Source organism: Colletes latitarsis, chromosome 6 (assembly GCF_051014445.1).
Source record: "Colletes latitarsis isolate SP2378_abdomen chromosome 6, iyColLati1, whole genome shotgun sequence".
Taxonomy (NCBI): domain Eukaryota; kingdom Metazoa; phylum Arthropoda; class Insecta; order Hymenoptera; family Colletidae; genus Colletes; species Colletes latitarsis.
The window spans coordinates 26,085,965-26,105,889 of record NC_135139.1 but is presented as its reverse complement, the minus strand read 5'-3'; the positions used below and the strand labels follow the sequence as shown (position 1 = coordinate 26,105,889).

General features: G+C 42.5%; 1 protein-coding gene and 1 long non-coding RNA gene across 5 annotated transcripts in view; one reads left to right on the top strand and one right to left on the bottom strand.

The window, feature by feature from the left end:
* Positions 1 to 19,925, bottom strand: part of Pip (heparan sulfate 2-O-sulfotransferase pipe) — a 69,839-nt gene that overhangs the window by 17,915 nt on the left and 31,999 nt on the right. For 3 of the 4 annotated variants that reach the window (XM_076767367.1, XM_076767368.1, XM_076767365.1), the window contains exon 3: positions 586 to 659. In XM_076767367.1, the coding sequence (XP_076623482.1) occupies positions 586 to 659 (74 nt within the window). The remainder of the gene's footprint in view (positions 1 to 585; positions 660 to 19,925) is intronic. The other variant, XM_076767366.1, reaches the window with a different exon arrangement.
* LOC143342983 (uncharacterized) lies at positions 5,855 to 9,143 on the top strand. The gene is made up of 4 exons (XR_013079887.1): positions 5,855 to 7,678; positions 7,791 to 8,107; positions 8,217 to 8,615; positions 8,724 to 9,143. It is a non-coding gene; the product is annotated as an uncharacterized LOC143342983 (long non-coding RNA).

Here is a 19,925-nt window from a genome sequence, read left to right as displayed (position 1 = left end):
CGTTGCATTAGTCGAGGATTAAGAGAGATGTTTTCCACGATCATCACAGGTCAATGGAACGCTACTAAACTGAACTTTTTCCCTGTGGTCGTGTTACTAGCCAGAGGCAACGAATGAAATTGCGTCTCGTAGAGAAGATTAACGAGTAGAAAACGGAAGGCAAACCCGAGTAGTAGTCGAGATGGAATTAATGAGCCAACACGGTTCCAGTAGAGGTCTCCCTTATTTGTCTTGGCAAATTCAGTAAATTGCAAAACATATCCTGCGCGCGAATAGGGTTATCAAATCGAAATGAAGTCGTGCGAGCAAGAGGCTACTCGATACTTAAAGCTACTTAAGCATTCGAGAAATGCTTGGTTTTAAACTAGTATTAATTGAACAAGAAGCAGCTATTAAGACTAATTTAGCGACATTTCGCACAGCAACGTTCAGGATGAAACTTCGCGTCATTATTGGCTAACTGTTGTTTCATAATTGACAGTTTAAATTGTCGAGCAGCTCCTTCGTTCAATGACTCTTCTGTAAATCGACGAATAACATAGGCGATCTGCACAAGAAATAGCAATTCAATTGCGAACTTTGTACCTTTACTGTAAAGATGCGATGTCCGTTTGGATAATGGACGGTTCCACTTGGACTAGAATCTGTTTGGACTGCTTCTGAAACAGGAAACGATGCCCGGATTAGCATTCTGACAATACGAATTAACACTCCTGTCGCGATAAACAATGAACCATTACTGCAAACGCGCATTTTCTTAGAAAAAAATAAATAGGAAAGTTTCGAACCGAACACAATAAGCATTGTAACAGCCGCCATTTTATTCTGCCATTTTTCCATTTAATTACGCTTTCTACGTTATATTGGATTTCATAAACCAACTGTTCGGTCCAGTTTACTTCTCTAATACGAAGAGTAACGAAGGGAAGATACGTGACGAACCTAACCTCGAAATTTTCAACCAATTCTGACACGACGGTGCACATGTGGCGCAGACGCTTCACATTCACTTCGAATGTAAAGCGTCCGCAGTCTCCTCGATCGAAATGATTATTTCAATTACGATATGAAAATGATTCCCGGAAATCCTGAACGATTAAACCAAGTTCTTCGTTAAACGTTCGTACGGCGAAATTGTGGAATCATCGAGCATCTATGATCCATAGAAAGTATGTTAAAACGTTTTGAAACGTGGCCCTATAATTAATGGAACGTTCACCAGGAAGAATTTGATCCGTGTCGGTATTTACAACGATGCCTTTCTCTTATTAAAAGAAATTTACATTTTTCAACGATTCCAACCTTCTCAGCATCCACGCGCGTCGATAAATCTTCCAGTTTATATTTTAATGGGCGCGAAAGGTGTTAAGAAAGTTGTATCTTCCCCGATTCGACAGCCATTATGTAAGCCAAAGATATGTAAATCTAGAAGACCCCTCGCATGTTTTTCTACGTTCGGTTTGAATTTTATATAATTTCTAAATTACTGCGCGTTACGTGCGACAGGAAATAAATATCACGAAAACGCTACGAACAGCAGTTTTTGAAAAGTTCTGTTGCATAATGTGCTTGTTTTTTCATGTAAGAGTTAACTGATCGTCCAGAAGACCCCAGGCTACGTATCGAGAAATACTGTTGCAGGCTATCTGCTTTCGATTCGTATTTTTCATAAGCAACTGCTATTTAAATCATATAAATCCTTTGGATCTAGCAAATCGACAGGTTGTGCGATCGACGATCGCTAAGAGCACTAATTTCGTAAGTGGAATTTTTATATATATTAATTGAACACGATAGAAGAGAGATTTATTTAAAAGGTGAACTACTTAACCTCCAGGATGGTTCAAATATCGTTTGCGAAACTTTCTTAGTACCTGTTACTTTTGCATAAATGATAGTAGCATAGAATTGGGAACTTAAAACTATTCTTTAAGATATAAGTGTAGTATACAAATTAAACTTCGCGGTCAGGACCTGGCGACACCTGCCCAACAGCTTACGAAACTAATTACGACATAAGAGCAAATTATACTGCTCAAAGTTTTCTAAACAATTTTTTTCTCGAAAATGCGCAAGATTTCGGTGGTATGTCTATTCACCAAAAATGATTGTAAGTGACCCCTACAACTGAAAATAATTTTTTTAGAACGATTTGAAAAATTTTTTTTTCATCGAAAAGTTTCAGCACCTACTCGATTTTTTTTCTAGAAAGTGGCTAGGATTTCGGGGGTATGTGTAATGACCAAAAATGATTGTAATTGACCCCCGCAACTAAAAATAATTTTTTTAGAACGATTTAAAATTTTTGAATTTAATTGTTAATAACTTTTTAACGAAGCCTCCATCAAGAAATTGGTATTCTTAATTTTCGTCTTAGAGTCGCTCATAAAAATTTTTCCCAGGGGTGGGCGAACACCTTGTATAAGGTTCAGAAACTGCTGGTCTACAGAACGAAATATTCTTTTCTTCGACTGTTGTTCGTTCTTTCTCATTCACTCTCACTCGCTGTCCTCTGTGTCGTCCGGCGTTCGTTTTTTCTCATTTGATCTCGCTCGTTCTCGCTCGCTGTCCTCTTCTTCGGTTGTCGACTAACGGCCACTGGCAAAAAAAAACCAAGCTCCGCGAGGCTCAATGCCATCTCATGGTGTCGAATTTCGTTTCCAGCTAACCCCGTAACGGTTTCTATTTTAAGAATCGTCGCGAACCGTAGTCTTCAAAACTTTACGAAGGTTACCAAACGAATAAAATTATCTCGAATTTAAGATCGACATTGTCTTTGGTAGATCGAGTTACCGTGTTCCGAAGGAGCACGAACCTGTACCGTAATGGAAGGAAACAGTGGGGTTAAATAGAACTCCTTCTACTTAACCTGCCTGTCCACTTAACGTCGTTATAGTGGCAGCACGAGTCTTCTGGGCTTGTTCGATTCGAACGAAACAGATTGAGTGTAAATCCAACAACCGCCCCGGCTAATCACCGTTGTCCTGTCCGAGGGAAACGTTCACGGAGACGGTGACTACGTCGATGCGGTCGTGTGTGTCGTATAATGTCTCCATTGCGACCCGATTATCGCTCTAACTTTAACCCGAAGCATCGTTCAACTATTCCTTGCACGTGTTCGCTGGAGAAATTCCCTTCTCTCACGATCTACATCATTGCTCTGTTGGATGACCAATAGACCACACATCGATAAGTCATCGTCTGTTAGTCACTAGGTGTAAGGGTCCTCCGCCCCTACTATTGCTAACAATTTGCATTCAACATAAAAATTCAAAAATAAGCGAAAAAAAGAAAAAGCAAAACCCCAGTTCTCCGGGCCGAATTCTTCGACGCTAACTCTACAACTGTCATGGCTGCCGAAAGCAGACTCAAACTACACGGTACATATGCAGTTTATTCCGTTACAAAAACTTAAATTTTTGTCTAAACTATTGATGGTACGGCAAAAATGTATTGGACTTTTGTGTTCCCCTCGTCGAAACCTACAACTTAAGAAAAAAAAAACGTCGATCCGACGACTTCGAAATTTTACACTTTAAAGCCATTTTTCAAACAAATGGCTGGCCATAAACGTCTAGTATTTTACAGATTGCGTTTGGACACCAGCCCTTACAACTCTGCCAAATTTCGTTCAAATCCCAGGTTGACAGATCATGGCCTCCCCTTGTAAGACATCTACAGGACCACAGGGCCCGGGGAGCTCAGAGTTGTCCAAGAAGTCTGCGGGTGTTAACGCCTCGTCGAAGAATCCAAGTTATTCTTCATAGTTGACGCGAGTTCAATGTAAATGAATAAACTCTTACAATACGAAAAGAGCATTACTCGACCACCCAGATTCCAACAGCTCTATAATCTTGATTTCTCATTACTCGTCGATTACATTTTACACACGGATATTAAGGTTGCAACGAACGATCGGTGCGTCGATTTTTCGGTCCGTCGAATGAGAATGTTCCCTTAAACGGAGACGCAGGTTTACTCAGGAAGGAAACCGAGACGAATCGAATCCTCGTCGCTGCTCGGTTCCTTTCCTTTTACGATGATGGGAGCGGCAACTTTCTAGATGCCCGACGTCCAGAGCCCTCCATTACGTTCCAAAGATCGTTGATCTTGGCCGAGATCTTCGAGGACCTTTTAATCGCCACGATCATTAATTCGAACGTCGATATCTCTCATTACAGGAAGTGCCTAGCGGTGCACCCTCGTCGTCTTTCCACTCTCGATCAGTCGAGATAATTAACGCGATTAATTATTGTTTGATCGACGATTTAGAAGCAACGACTATTCAATAATGGGTACAAAACTTTCTCTGTTCGTTTTTCGTTAATTTTTCGGTAGAAATAGTTCGGTAAAGAGACAAACGGAACCCCGACAATTACGAAACATGGTTACGCGCGAAGATTTTCGATTTCCACGCGTTTTAAATCGAGTGAAAGTGTTAATTTTCAATCAACGGTCAGCGTAAACACGACGAAAGAGAAAGCAGATCGAAAAGATTCTGCCGCGATAACCGCGTGGATGAAAATTAATTAAAAAAGTCGCGAAACGAGCCGAAAGAGTGGTGTAGACAGCGGTAGCCCTTTGTGGCAGAGGGGGGCAGAGGGGGGCGTCGTTTGTCGAGATTCTGCGTTTCGAGCAACGAAACTCGCCTAATTACAGTTCGACAAAGATCGAGAGCTCGTTACGGGTCCAGAGCGGGATCGGTTCGATCTGATAAGTCGTGGACGCGATCGGCTATCTGGTACCCCGTAATAAGATACGCGCAACCCCCGCAGCCACGTTAGGTGGTTATAGTAACGACGTTACGACTCCGGTAATTAACGGAATCGAATTAACCGTTCGTCGAAAGCATCTGGAAAATGCCCGTGGCACGAATTACGCCGGATAAGGGCCTGATAGAGATATTCGTGTTACGCGGAGTCGATACAAATCGATACTTCCGAGTTCTATGGTCGTATCGCGTCGACGCACGATCGATATTTCAGGACTCTGTCGATACCAAGAGAATTCGCGTTCGGAGAAATTGTTTTTACTGCTACAAATTTAATATGGGATATTAATATTAACGCTGTCTCGAGAAGATTTCGATATCGAGACTGTTTCACGATCGCGGTAGGTTAAACCAGTTCGTGATCTCAGATTGCACGCCCTCGAGATGTTACCCGTCCTTTCGTGACGCAACGCGCCGAGATCAGAACCGATCGATTAAGCGGATAGATCCTTGGAAATCCCTTGATCCGATTTGTCATGAGGCGTATGCGTGCGAAAGCCACTCTATGAAATTTCACGGCCTTCCATCGCTTCCAGGGATCGCGTGGTTTCCATCTCGTTCGGTGTCCACTTATTTTTAGCCATTATGCAATCGGTGATCATCTAATTTAATACTATTTCTACGTATCAAGGATATGCAACCTTGTCCACGCCCATAGAAATTCTTCATTCCAACAGAATCAACTGTTTCTTTAAATTTTGTATGATCGACAAAAAACTAACCTATAAAAGTTGACGCATTACGAACAGACGATTATGCAGGGTGTTCAGCCACTCCTGGGAAAAATGAGGGGATTCTAGAGACCAGAATAAGACGAAAATCAAGAATATCAATTTGTCGATGGCGGCTTCGTTAACAAGTTATTAACAATTAAATTCAAAAATTTCAAATCGTTCTGGAAAAATTATTTTTAGGTAGAGAGGTCGATTACAATCATTTTTGGTCATTACACATACCCCCGAAATCCTACCCACTTTCTAGAAAAAAATTCGAGAAGGTGTGAAATTTTTCGTCGAAATTAAAATATTTCAAATCGTTCTGAAAAAAATATTGTTAGCTGTGGGGGTCAATTACAATCATTTTTGGTCATTACACTTACCCTCGAAATCCTACCCACTTTTGAGAAAAAAATTCGAGAAGGTCTGAAATTTTACGACGAAAAAAAAAATTTCAAATTGTTCTGAAAAAAATATTGTTAGCTGTGGGGGTCAATTACAATCATTTTTGGTCATTACACTTACCCTCGAAATCCTACCCACTTTTGAGAAAAAAATTCGAGAAGGTCTGAAATTTTACGACGAAAAAAAAAATTTCAAATTGTTCTGAAAAAAATATTGTTAGCTATGGTGGTCAATTACAATCATTTTTGGTGAATAGACATGCCCTCGAAATCCTACCCACTTTCGAGAAAAAAATTCAGAACGGGCGAAACTTTAAACGTTAATAACTTTTTAACGAGGCCTCCATCAATAAATTGGTATTCTTGATTTTCGTCTTATTTTGGCCTCTAGAATCCGCTATTAAAGTATAACTCGTATTTGTAACTCGTGACCAACTTTGCAAATATTATGTTGAGTTAATGGTTCGTTGCACTAATTTGTTACGTGTCTGAGAAAGCCGTGAATTGCCAGGATACGAAACAGCGGGAAAATGCAACGAATTTAAATTGGTTTCTAACGCGTCTGAAAAGAAATGGCGTCTGCACGTTTAATATTATATGCCCAATTAAAGTTCGTTGCACGTTTGCACGGTGGCTGACCTCTGGCATCGATCGGTGGGAAGGTTCGACCTTAATCGTGACAGGAAGTTTCGTGACCGATACAGATACGGATTCAGCCACGAGATAGGTTCGTAGCGTGCTCGCCCAGAGCGGTGCACGGCGTGGGCGTCGATGGAGTTCGTTCGCGTCATTCATGGCTTAGAACACGAAGCTTCAAGGCTGGAAAAATCGCGCTTACATACGCCCGATCGCTGATTATTCATCATCACGATCGGAATAACGTCCGTGTAATCCGTTGTTGGTTGCTGCTCCTATGGAGTGGCTTTATTGGAATTGTCTATAGGGTGCACGGACTGCCGATCGAAAGTCCACCGGTGTGCATCGCCGTCGTTTATCGTTCGAAAGCAACGAGGAGACACGCGATGCCGACGAGAGGAATTAAACAATTTCGTTCGACCGGTCGTCAATTGAAAGGAACGAATTGCAAACAAGAGGACGCCAAAGTGGTCGCCGGGGCTTCCGTATTGTTCTCGTTGAATGGTAATCAGGCGTGGCCATACCGAACGGGAAACATGCAAAGCACACGGGGATTTCCATAACGCCGACGGCAGTCCCTTTACGCCCGCGCGGATCCAAAGCGCCGGAGACGTCGAAAAAGAGGGAAGCGCTCATTGTTCCGTCCCGGAGGGAGAAAGGAGGAACAGTAATCGCTCGAGCGAGTAGCGAAGAGAAAATCGCCAGTGCGTTAACAATACCCGACCACGCGGACGGCAATTACGTTTTACGACGAGCTTCCTCGCGTCGGAAACCGACGATGACCAGAGATGCCAGACGGTGCCCCGGGTATACCGGGGACACCTCATTCCACTTTCTTACACTATAGTTTTGGACCTCGGCCTCCGCTGGCCTCTGCTGACCACTACTGACCATTCCTGATACTTCTGACAACCTGTAACGATTAGTACTGGTTATAGACGGCCTCCCTCAGCCTCTGTTGGGCTTTGCTGACCGCTGCTGACCATTCCTGATACTTCTGACAACGTGTAACGATTAGTACTGGTTATAGACGGCCTCTCCCAGCCTCTGCTGGCTTCTGCTGACCACCGTTTATATTTCTGACAACGTATATACTGCTGACCACAGCTGGTCTCTACATACCTCTACTGGTGGCCAACTTGAATTAGCAGGTAATGTCATAAAACTGTTTTACCCAGTTATACCCCTTTTTACTTGAAGTATAAGGTAAAAAGTACGAGATACAAGGCACGACTACATGTATACTTTTTAATTTTCTTACAGGCCTCTGCTGACCTCTCCTGATACTTTTGACAATGTATAATGATTACTACTGACTTCTGCCAGCCCCTCCAAGCCTCTGTTGGGCACCGCTGACCGCTGCTGACCATTCCTGATACTTCTGACAACGTACAACGATTACTACTGACTTCTGCTAGCCTCTCCCAATCTCTGCTTGCTTCTGCTAGCCTCTGCTGACCACCGCTTATATTTCTGACAATGTATAACGATTACGACTGACTTCTGCCAACCTCCACTGGACTCTGCTGACCACAGCTGGTCTCTACATGCCTCTACTGGTGGCTGACTTGAGTTAGCAGGTTAATAAAATTGTTTTACCCAATTATACCCCCTTTTTCCTTGAAGTATAAGATAAAAAGTACGAGGTACAAGGCACGACTACATGTATACTTTTTAATTTTCTTGCAGGCCTCTGCTGACCTCTCCTGATACTTTTGACAATGTATAATGATTACTACTGACTTCTGCCAGCCTCTCCAAGCCTCTGTTGGGCACCGCTGACCGCTGCTGACCATTCTTGATACTTCTGACAACGTACAACGATTACTACTGGCTATAGACAGCCTGTCCCAGCCTCTGCTGGCTTCTGCTGACCGCTGCTGGCCATTCCTGATACTTTTGACAATGTATAACGATTACGACTGGCTACTGTTAGTCTCTCCCAACCTCTGCTGGCCTCTGCTAACCACCGCTTATATTTCTGACAACGTATAACGATTACAACTGACTTCTGCCAACCTCCGCTGGACTCTGCTGACCACTGCTGGTCTCTACATTCCTCTACTGGTGGCTGACTTGAGTTAGCAGGTTAATAAAACTGTTTTATCCAATTATACCCCTTTTTACTCGAAGTATAAGATAAAAAGTACGAGGTACAAGGCACGACTACATGTATACTTTTTAATTTTCTTGCAGGCCACTGCTGACCTTTCCTGATACTTCTGACAACGTACAACGATTACTACTGGCCATAGACAACCTCTCCCAGCCTCTGTTGGCTTCTGCTGACCGCTGCTGACCATTCTTGATACTTCTGACAACGTACAACGATTACTACTGGCTATAGACAACCTCTCCCAGCCTCTGATGGCCCCCGCTGACTGCTACTGACCACTCCTGATACTTCTGACAACGTACAACGATTATTACTGACTACTGTCATCCCCTGTTGATCCCCGCCAGCATCTCCTGGCCTCAGCTGACCTCTGCCAGCATCTCCCGACGTCAGCTGACCATCGCTGACCACTGCTGACCGTTACTGACAACTTCTAACATGATATATATGTATCAAAGCTTTGTATAATGAAAATTTATGACAATAAATGATATAATTTCAAAGAATTCTATGTGTTCTCATCATTTTTACCTTTCTTTTCCTCTCCAAATTATTCCCTCATTTTTCTAAAATGAATTCTGGATTCCCAAAGTGTCCGGAATGTTTCTGAGATTCGAATGGCCTTGACCCACTTTCGAAATTGGATCAAGGACAAATCCGGATTCCCAAAGAGTCCAAAATTTTCTAAGATTTCGATGGCCTTGACCCAATTTCGAAAGTGGGTCAAGGCCAAATCGGGATTTCAAAGCGCCCAGAATTTTTCTGAAATGTCGATGGCCTTGACCCACTTTCGAAATTGGGTCAAGGCCATTCAGATTCCCGAAGCGGCCGGAAATTTTCTAAAATTCGAATGGCCTTGACCCACTTTCGAAATTGGGTCAAGGCCATACGGATTTCCAAGTTGGCCGGAAGATTTCTAAAATTTCGAATGGCCTTGACCTACTTTTGAAATTGGGTCAAGGCCATCCGGATTTTCAAAGCGCCCAGAATTTTTCTGAAATGTCGATGGCCTTGACCCACTTTCGAAATTGGGTCAAGGCCATCCCGAATTCCGAAGCGGCCGGAAATTTTCTAAAGTTCGAATGGCCTTGACCCACTTTCGAAATTGGGTCAAGGCCATTCAGATTTTAAAAGCGGCCGGAATGTTTCTAAGATTCGAATGGCCTTGACCCACTTTCGAAATTGGGTCAAGGACATCCGGATTCTTGAAGCGGCCGGAAATTTTCTAAGATTCGAATGGCCTTGACCCACTTTCGAAATTGGGTCAAGGTCACCCGGATTTTCAAAGCGCCTGGCATTTTTCTGAAATGTCAATAGCCTCGCGAAGGGGTGGCACGTATCTTATAACTAAGGGAATGATTGGGAGAAGAAAAGAAAGGTATAAGTGATGAGAACACATAGAATTCTTTGAAATTATATTATTTATTGTCTTAGATTTACAATATACAAAGCTTTAATACATATATAGAATGTTGAAAGTTGTAACAAAGGTGAGTAGTGGTCAGCAGGGGCCAGCAGAGGTTGACAGAAGCAAGAAGAAGCCAGTAGCAATCATTATACGCTGTTGGATGTATCGGGAGTGGTCAGCAGTGGTCAGCAGAGATTGGAGGTGGCAGGCAGAAGTCAGTAGTAGTCGTATCATAACGATGAGTTGTCAGAAATAAAAGCGGTGGTCAGCAGAGGCCAGCAGAGGCTGGGAGAGGCTAACAGTAGCCAGTCGTAATCGTTATACGTTGTCAGAAGTAACAGGAGTGGTCAGCAGTGGTCAGCAGAGATCGGAGGTGGCAGACAGAAGTCAGTAGTAGTCGTTATGCGTTGTCAGAAATATAAGTGGTGGTCAGCAGAGGCCAGTAGAGACAAACAGTAGCCAGTAGTAGTCGTTATACGTTGGCAGATATATTAGAAGTGGTCAGTAGTGGGCAGTAGGGGTTAGTAGTGGACAGCAGAGGCCAGCAGAGGCATGCAGAGGCAAGTAGAGAGAAGCAGAAGCAAACTGGGCACAACAGTAGCCAGTAACAGTTGTTATATGGTGTCAGAAGTTGTTAACAACTATAAAACAAGAGGTATAATCATTATTATCCATGGGCTGATTACAGTCAAAGTCTAACCGGACTTTGAAATGAGAACATAAAAATGGAATGTAAAGTTTCATTAAAAATTCACTCAGTTATTTATATTCAAACGTATTAATAATATACATATGTACGTTCATACGTAGGAATAATAAAGAAAAATTTCTTTTCGTTTATTATCTTTTAAGATATCCTTTGATATTTCTGAGAAGCTCTGAACATGCTTGTGATTTGAAAATAAATTTCAAGGCGTGTAAGGTACAACTAATATTTTACTTCCTAAATGAAATTGACCGTTTAGTTGCAACGCAAAGAAGGTACTTGTGTTATCTTTGCGTAGTTTAAACGTCAAACAAAGAACAAGTAAGCTTGTCACTAACAGCGTAGAAAGTAACGAAGCACCGTTAACGCGTTTGCTTAAACTTCAACGAGGAAATATTTGTTGATGAAAGTTGCAAACCTTTCTGTAACATATCTTTAAACGGGCCCAGAACGTGAACGATAGATGTCCAAAGCAAACAGTCCTACACCCACAAGATGGCGGCCATAAACTATCAAGGATCGATCGATTCGACGGGACGGTGCAAGCGTATTAATTGTTATTAAGCGAGTCGTAATTGTAAAATCTCTGTCGAACCGCGTGACTGCGTAAAATTTTACCGCGAGGCTGCACGAATCCTTTCTACATTCTTGACACAGATTACCAGGAATCGATCGCGTGTCTTGAAGCGCACCGGGATACGTTCGTGTCTCGAGGGGATCTTGATGCCTCTCGATCACGACCCAGATATTCGATGTTTATAATATAAGTACCGCGCGAAAGTTGTTCAACGGCTTTTTCGAATGCTTTTTTCCTCGCTGGAGCACCCTGTTCTACCGATGATCCGTCCCGATGGGCCGCGATGCATAAATCAACCGATTTCTTGCTCGCCATCCTCTTCGAAAACCAATAATTCAACATTTAAATTACGCTCGGGTTAAAAATTTCAAGTTACGAGCATCCTTGAATTTTTCCAGGTAAAAGGGCAATTTTAATTCCGTAAAATTGCATTCGTACTCGAATGACACCCACCACGCGTCTCGTACACTGAATAAATAAAATGAAATCGTGAAATTTAACGATCGAAAATCTCACGCGAAGATGGATCGAATAGAGCGGGCTCCGCCATTTTGAGGGGCTGGGGGACGATCATAAGTGTCGTTCGCGAACGTTCTATACGTACGTCGATGGACGTTTCCGGTAACTGTCGCTTTCTTTCGCCGGTGAACGCGTCACGTCGATTCCGTCGACGATTTCGCGTGCTCGTTCGATCGTTGCACGAGGATGGAAAGTCGGAAATGGTGGCCGTCTGGCCGGGCACCTTGACCAGCCCTGGGGGACTTCCACCTCTGTCGGAGATGAAAGTTTCTGCCAGTTGTGCGAGAGGCGTCACGTGCAATTAGAGCGCAAGAGATCGTCCGGAGGAGTCCCGCGTACCTCGCAGCGGCTCCGCTTTCCCAAGTTCTGGGTCACCGGGTCTCTGGCTTCGACGTCTCGAGCCAAAACAGGAGTAAGAGGTCGTCAGTCCGGTCTTATAACTTCGAGACCGTCCGAACGAACCTCCGTGTCTCCTTTTTACCCTCCACGGTTTACCTTTCGACCGCTTGACATCGTTTCCCGACAGTTCCGAGAGATTCTTTCGCATACAGGGCGTTTCTGCAGTCGAACGATCCGAGATTCCTCGTGGAAAAGAAGAAAATACGATTTCTCGAAAAGATTATTTTAACGCAAATATTCGTGGAAGTTGAGGATACGTTTACTACAGAGATGCGCCGAAACTCGTAAAAATATTCGGATAGAATTACTTGGACACCCTTTGTATGAACACTTGGGCCTCCGAGAACCGTAGACTGTAAGGCGATACCCTACAAACGAGCCGTCGAGCGCAACTTCAACAATGTAAGATAACCGTCGTCTCGCCTCAGTCGAGCTAAGGATTTCGATTTTCCTCCCCTTCAGGAAAATAAACTAAGATTACAACGAACAGTTTTGTAACAAAGGTTATGCAAAGTGCTCGGCCATTCGTGGGAAAAATTTTAATACGGGATTCTAGGAGCCAAAATAAGACGAAAATCAAGAGTACCAATTTGTCGATGGAGGCTTTGTTACAAAGTTATTGACGTTTAAAGTTCCGCTCGTATTGAATTTTTTTCTCGAAAGTGCGTGGGATTTCGGGGGTATGTGTAATGATAAAAAATGATTGTAATTGACCCCCACAGCTAACAATATTTTTTTCAGAACGATTTGAAACATTTTAATTTTGTCGACAAATTTCAAAACCTTCTCGAATTTTTTTCTACGAAATGAGTAGGATTTCGGCGATATGACTCTTCACCAAAAATGATTGTAATTGACACCCACAGCTAACAATATTTTTTTCAGAACGATTTGAAACATTTTAATTTTGTCGACAAATTTCAAAACCTTCTCGAATTTTTTTCTACGAAATGAGTAGGATTTCGGCGATATGACTCTTCACCAAAAATGATTGTAATTGACCCCCATAGCTAACAATATTTTTTTTAGAACGATTTGAAACATTTTAATTTTGTCGACAAATTTCAAAACCTTCTCGAATTTTTTTCTACGAAATGAGTAGGATTTCGGCGATATGACTCTTCACCAAAAATGATTGTAATTGACCCCCACAGCTAACAATATTTTTTTTAGAACGATTTGAAACATTTTTATTTTGTCGACAAATTTCAAAACCTTCTCGAATTTTTTTCTAGGAAATAAGTAGGATTTCGGCGATATGACTCTTCACCAAAAATGATTGTAATTGACCCCCATAGCTAACAATATTTTTTCCAGAACGATTTGAAACATTTTAATTTTGTCGACAAATTTCAAAACCTTCTCGAATTTTTTTCTAGGAAATGAGTAGGATTTCGTCGATATGACTCTTCACCAAAAATGATTGTAATTGACCCCCACAGCTAACAATATTTTTTTCAGAACGATTTGAAACATTTTAATTTTGTCGACAAATGTCAAAACCTTCTCGAATTTTTTTCTAGGAAATGAGTAGGATTTCGGCGATATGACTCTTCACCAAAAATGATTGTAATTGACCTCCACAACTAACAATATTTTTTTCAGAACGATTTGAAACATTTTAATTTTGTCGACAAATTTCAAAACCTTCTCGAATTTTTTTCTACGAAATGAGTAGGATTTCGGCGATATGACTCTTCACCAAAAATGATTGTAATTGACCCCCACAGCTAACAATATTTTTTTTAGAACGATTTGAAACATTTTAATTTTATCGACAAATTTCAAAACCTTCTCGAATTTTTTTCTAGGAAATGAGTAGGATTTCGGCGATATGACTCTTCACCAAAAATGATTGTAATTGACCCCCACAGCTAACAATATTTTTTTCAGAACGATTTGAAACATTTTAATTTTGTCGACAAATTTCAAAACCTTCTCGAATTTTTTTCTAGAAAATGAGTAGGATTTCGGCGATATGACTCTTCACCAAAAATGATTGTAATTGACCCCCACAGCTAACAATATTTTTTTTAGAACGATTTGAAACATTTTAATTTTATCGACAAATTTCAAAACCTTCTCGAATTTTTTTCTAGGAAATGAGTAGGATTTCGGCGATATGACTCTTCACCAAAAATGATTGTAATTGACCCCCATAGCTAACAATATTTTTTTCAGAACGATTTGAAACATTTTAATTTTGTCGACAAATTTCAAAACCTTCTCGAATTTTTTTCTACGAAATGAGTCGGATTTCGGCGATATGACTCTTCACCAAAAATGATTGTAATTGACCCCCACAGCTAACAATATTTTTTTCAGAACGATTTGAAACATTTTAATTTTGTCGACAAATGTCAAAACCTTCTCGAATTTTTTTCTAGGAAATGAGTAGGATTTCGGCGATATGACTCTTCACCAAAAATGATTGTAATTGACCCCCATAGCTAACAATATTTTTTTCAGAACGATTTGAAACATTTTAATTTTGTCGACAAATTTCAAAACCTTCTCGAATTTTTTTCTAGGAAATGAGTAGGATTTCGGCGATATGACTCTTCACCAAAAATGATTGTAATTGACCCCTGCAGCCAAAAATATTTTTTTTATAACGATTTGAAATTTTTTTTTTCCGTCGAAAAATTTCACATCTCGAATTTTTTTCTAGGAAGTGGGTAGGATTTCGGGGGTAGGTCTATTCATAAAAAATTATCGTAATAGACCCCCGCGACCGAAAGTAATTTTTCCAGAACGATTTGAAATTTTTGAATTCAATTGGTAATAACTTTTTAACGAAGCCTACATCAATATAGTAACCGAGTCGGTCGATAGCTTGTGAGAACGCGACCCCTCTGGTGGCGAGCATGAGAGGCGACGCCACGGAGTTTTTTAAGGATGACTGCATCCTGTCGACGTTTGTTCCAGTTTGTTTTCGGGACGATCGACGCGTTCGCGTGCTTTCCCAGGCTTCTCCCGTCCCTCTCGACCGGTGATTCCGCGGTGGAAGCCGGGTTAACGCGATCGGGTCTAACCGCGGCATGTTCGTTACGGACATTCAGACAATGGGGTTCGATACAATTAGCGGGCGAGCCGCTAACGAGCCGCGTCGTACATTGTCCGACGATGTACGAACGAACACGGAAACGGAACGGCCAAACCTGTTACACATACCTTGCAACGGCGTCGGATGTAAATTACAGTCATTAAACTTCGCGCGGTTAACGAGCTACCGTTGGAGGGGTAGAGGGGGAGGGGAGGAGGGGGGAATTGGCGATCCGACCGCCTAATATCGCGCTTGGCCACCTTCCTTTTACAGCTGAGAGATGTCGTCCTTTTACTTGGGAATTGCCTACCAGAGACGGCTCGTAAATTTCGCTAATTGCACCGTTTAATGCTACGACCGTTAAAGCTACTTTCTTTTACTCCCCTATTGACAATGGAAGTCGTAAAACACGTTCGATGTCGCGGCCAGTTTTATTCGTACAACGAACGAGAGTAATGGAAAACTATTTGTTCGTCGTTAAACGAATAAGGTTTCTTATTCTCTGATACTCTTTTTCCCGCCTTTTTTTCTCGGTGCAGAAAGATAGAAGAGCGCGACTTGGCCGTTGAGCCGATTTCTTGCCAGGCACCCGCAAGTGGCGCGTATCATTGAAATTACCATGAATTATCCAGTCTTCGAAACTAGTTTCCAGAGTGTCCGGCACGTAACGAGGTGTCTCATCCTGGCCGGCCAGAGCTCCTTCGACCGTTTCAACATTTACAGGATTCCGCGATAATGATCTAACCGTAAAAGGCGCGAAGGGTTCGTTCGCCCAAAGTCCTGGGAAAAACTGTAAAGCAACTTTACGAGCACCGGGAACTGTGAAAAACGATGGATTCTGCCAGTATCGCGGAGGGCTTCGAAGAACGCCTTGAAAATGATTGCGGGGCGTCGTTGCTTCCGCGGATAACAAAAGCTCCTTCGAAGAGGGCGCTCGCGTCTCGAGGTTTCTACAAGGTAGCCGGAAAAATGAGGATCGAGTTTTCGTAGAAAATTGAAAATCTAAGGTGTTACGTATTACGCGTTGGGAAAACAAAATTAACTATTAAATCCTGTTTGCAGCGACGGGGGACCTTCACTCGAAAGCGGCCAACGGTTAGTTTTGTTGCGACAAACGTGCTAACGATTCTCGACCGCTCCTCCGAACTTGTTTCAAACTTATGGAATCGCGATCGAAGTAGGACGGTCCGTCTGTGAATCGTTCTGGCTAGAATGTTTCCGCCCGACGGACCTCCTGGTCGAGTTCCCCGCGGCATCATAATCATCCTCAACCTTGTTTCGCGAGGCCACTGGTCGCCTGTAAACAGTTTCGAAAACAAATGTTCGAACGGGATTTTCGTCGGTTCGTTTGCGTCGATGTTCCACTCCGATTCCGCGATCGCGTTAGACACGGGTCGCACGGTGCATTAAATGCCACGGCCAACGATCAGTTCATGGCGGCGGACACTTGTCGCATTAATTCACGTCATAATTATTTTTCAGAAACGCTCAACGTATCGAATCATCTCGAGCGTAATATCCGCGTAACAGTATTCAGGGTTGATGGACGTCGTTTCGAATACGGAACCGACACATGTAATAAACACGACCTTATTTTCCTAGGCAACTCTCTTCAATGGTCAAATAATTATTTTCATATAATTAACGCTATTTTTTTATATAATATTAACAAACAAATCTTTCAATCGGAGACCCTCCAAACGAATGAAAATGAATCATTAACATTAAGCAAAAGGTGGAGTGGCGTTGGCTCAGCGAGTAAGGCGCTTGACCAGTAATCCGGAGATCGCGGGTTCGAATCTCCCTCGGTGCATCCCCGTTTTTTCACAATTTTCATCGATCGTTAAGCGTTTCAAATTGATTCCCATGCAAACGCGACACGTTTCTCGAAGAAATTAAACACAACACAGCATCTTGAGAAAGAGGATCTTTCTCCGGGCAAAACGAAGTTGTGTGTTGGAATTGCTCGCGTTACGGGGCCCCCCGCTTCCTTCTTCGCCCGGAGTCCTGCCCGGGGGTCAGGTTGCCTCGTCCTGGAGGACGACACCGCGCCATAAATCCGGAGGGACCGACCGGGTACCTGGACGGAAGCGCGAAGATGAAAACGATACGCGCGAAGCAGCAAGGTTGGCAGAGGAAGAAAGAGTATTGGAATTAATGGTCGATCGGCCTCGTTTCAGGATATGCACACGCAGATGGGGTTCTCCGGCGGTGAAAAAGAATCCAAACGGGTCCGACCACTGAGGGGGGAACTCCGAGAACCCTTCGTTTCCACGTCAGGACACCTTCTCGTGCCGAGGAAGCGCGCCTCCGGATCTGTTCTAGCCTCTCTTCCTAGCCACGATCTGCCTCCTAGGGTATCACGAACCGCGTTTTTCACCCCTTTGCCTTAGCCACGTACCGCGAGAAACCGTGTTGCTTTAATGGCGTTGGCGCTCTAAAGAAGCTGCCGGCGATCTGATTCCAATTGCTGACGTTACTCGAACGCAGCTTTACCCGACTGCATTATACAATCTTCCAATACTACGATGGATGGGAGAGAAAACTGGGGATTGGAAGAGCCCCTATAAAAATCCCCAAATGCATAGAAATAAACACACGATTGTTCCCTCACCCACTTCTTCTTAATAGAGCCGTAAAACGTTCCCATTAATCCGAGCAGAGGTCTCTGTTGAACCGGTGTTTCAATTATTTCGAGTTGCCTCGCAAATGGACCTCTTCCTCAATTAGGAATCGAACTCATTTCCATAATAACAGTTTCTACTGCCTTCGCGTAACATTTGTACCATCAACTTCCGGATCTACGCCGGCATTACGACAGATACGATCTGACTTCGATCCACTTTAAACGTGACTATCAGATTTCTCCCGGGGTAAAATGAAAATCTCGTTTCTGTTTGTAATTTTCTACATTCGATACGAGACAAGTACCGGGGCAAAATTTTTAAAAATCCGTCCAAATGAAATAAATTTTTAATTTGTAAAAGGAACGAAAAATGAACAGGACGATGGCCGTTACAATCCATCGACGAGTATTTCTAGGAAACAAAACCGTTGGAAGCGAAGAAGGAAAGCACGACCCATAATCTGATCTAAAGAGTAATATGGCAGGTGAATGGTACCTTTATATCTCTTTATCCGTGCACGTTAATATTCCAGATCTATCTGTAAGCGGATATCGTATATTTCAAGTTAATACTTAACGCGACATCTTCCCCCGATTTTTATCGCTCGAAACTACTAAAGTAACGTTGGAAATAAGAAAGACCAGACGTTTCACCGATCGTTGACCACCGTTTGACGACATTTGCATCGATCGAGGAGAGAAAAATCTGTCGAAACGACGACGAACGAAGTCTTGAGAGTTTCTATCCTGCTTATGGCGATCGCGAACGTTATTTCCAGCTGCTTGTCAGAAATTATTGGGTCCCGATCGCTTCCTGGATCGGTGCAGTCCGTCAAGGATACTTCTTTGTTTCTTCGGCCTCGATGGAACATCGTTCTGTCCTAATTAATCACCGTGTTCGCGTTCAATACGTTTCATCTAACGGAGAGCGAACTGTAACGAGGTATTGAGGTATCGTCGAACGTCCATGAACTCTCAGGCCCGGCAAAACAAATACCGGTAACAACCGACCGACGTATGATTCGCTGATAATTGAAGAGAGATCGTGAGAAATGTGAAACCGTCGCTATACCCTGTGTGATGTTAAGCTCGAGAGTAACGAAAGGCGAAAGTGACGAGTCGAGAATATTTTAAAATCTATTGGGTCGTTCGACGCGAGTTCTTAATTCAAAATTTTTTTATTGGAAAAAAATTTCTTTCGAAAATAAATTACCAAAACAATGCTAGTACTTCTCGATCCACTGTGCTATAATAATTGCTCTTAATTATAAATAATTAGATAACTGTTTGCAAAATGGAATGAATGGGTGAAAAACGGTCGGGCAAAAAGGCAGTTTAAGCATCGCCATTTTCTACGGCGCGTTGAGCTTTATAGCACACCCTGTGTAACGTACCCAGTCGTTGATATTAACATAATTGCAAGTGTTGATCCCGTAAGTTACTAGACACGCAAGACTGACACTCGTTGCGATGTACGTCGATCGTCCATTGTTATGTATTTAACAAATCAACCGGGCGCCAATTAAAAAAGAAACAATCCCGACGATGAACGACTTAATTAACTTTTATTGTTTTCGTTGCTGTCCATGCTAATCCATCAGCGACGGGTTAATTAATTTACGAATTCGTTCCTCCTCGTCGAACGCTCCTGGCGAAACGGAGATGAAAGACACGGAATCGAGCCGGAAGTTTACCAGTCGATTGCCTCGATAAAAGCAATTTTTGCAATAATTGGTCTGAGAACAGAATGGTTTCTGACTGGTTATTCGAACCAGTATAATCACGGTACATCGATGATAATTACGAACTTGATATTCACCGTTGTGGAACTGTGCAATTAATAGAATATCGTACAATTAATTTAATATAACACCCTACGATTTAAACGATCGCTGGTCGTTTACGTTCCACCGTGATTAATATCAATTACGCAACGATTCACGTTTAAAAAAGAAACAATAATTTCGTTCTAGTTTTTTACTGTATCGTAGAAACGAACGT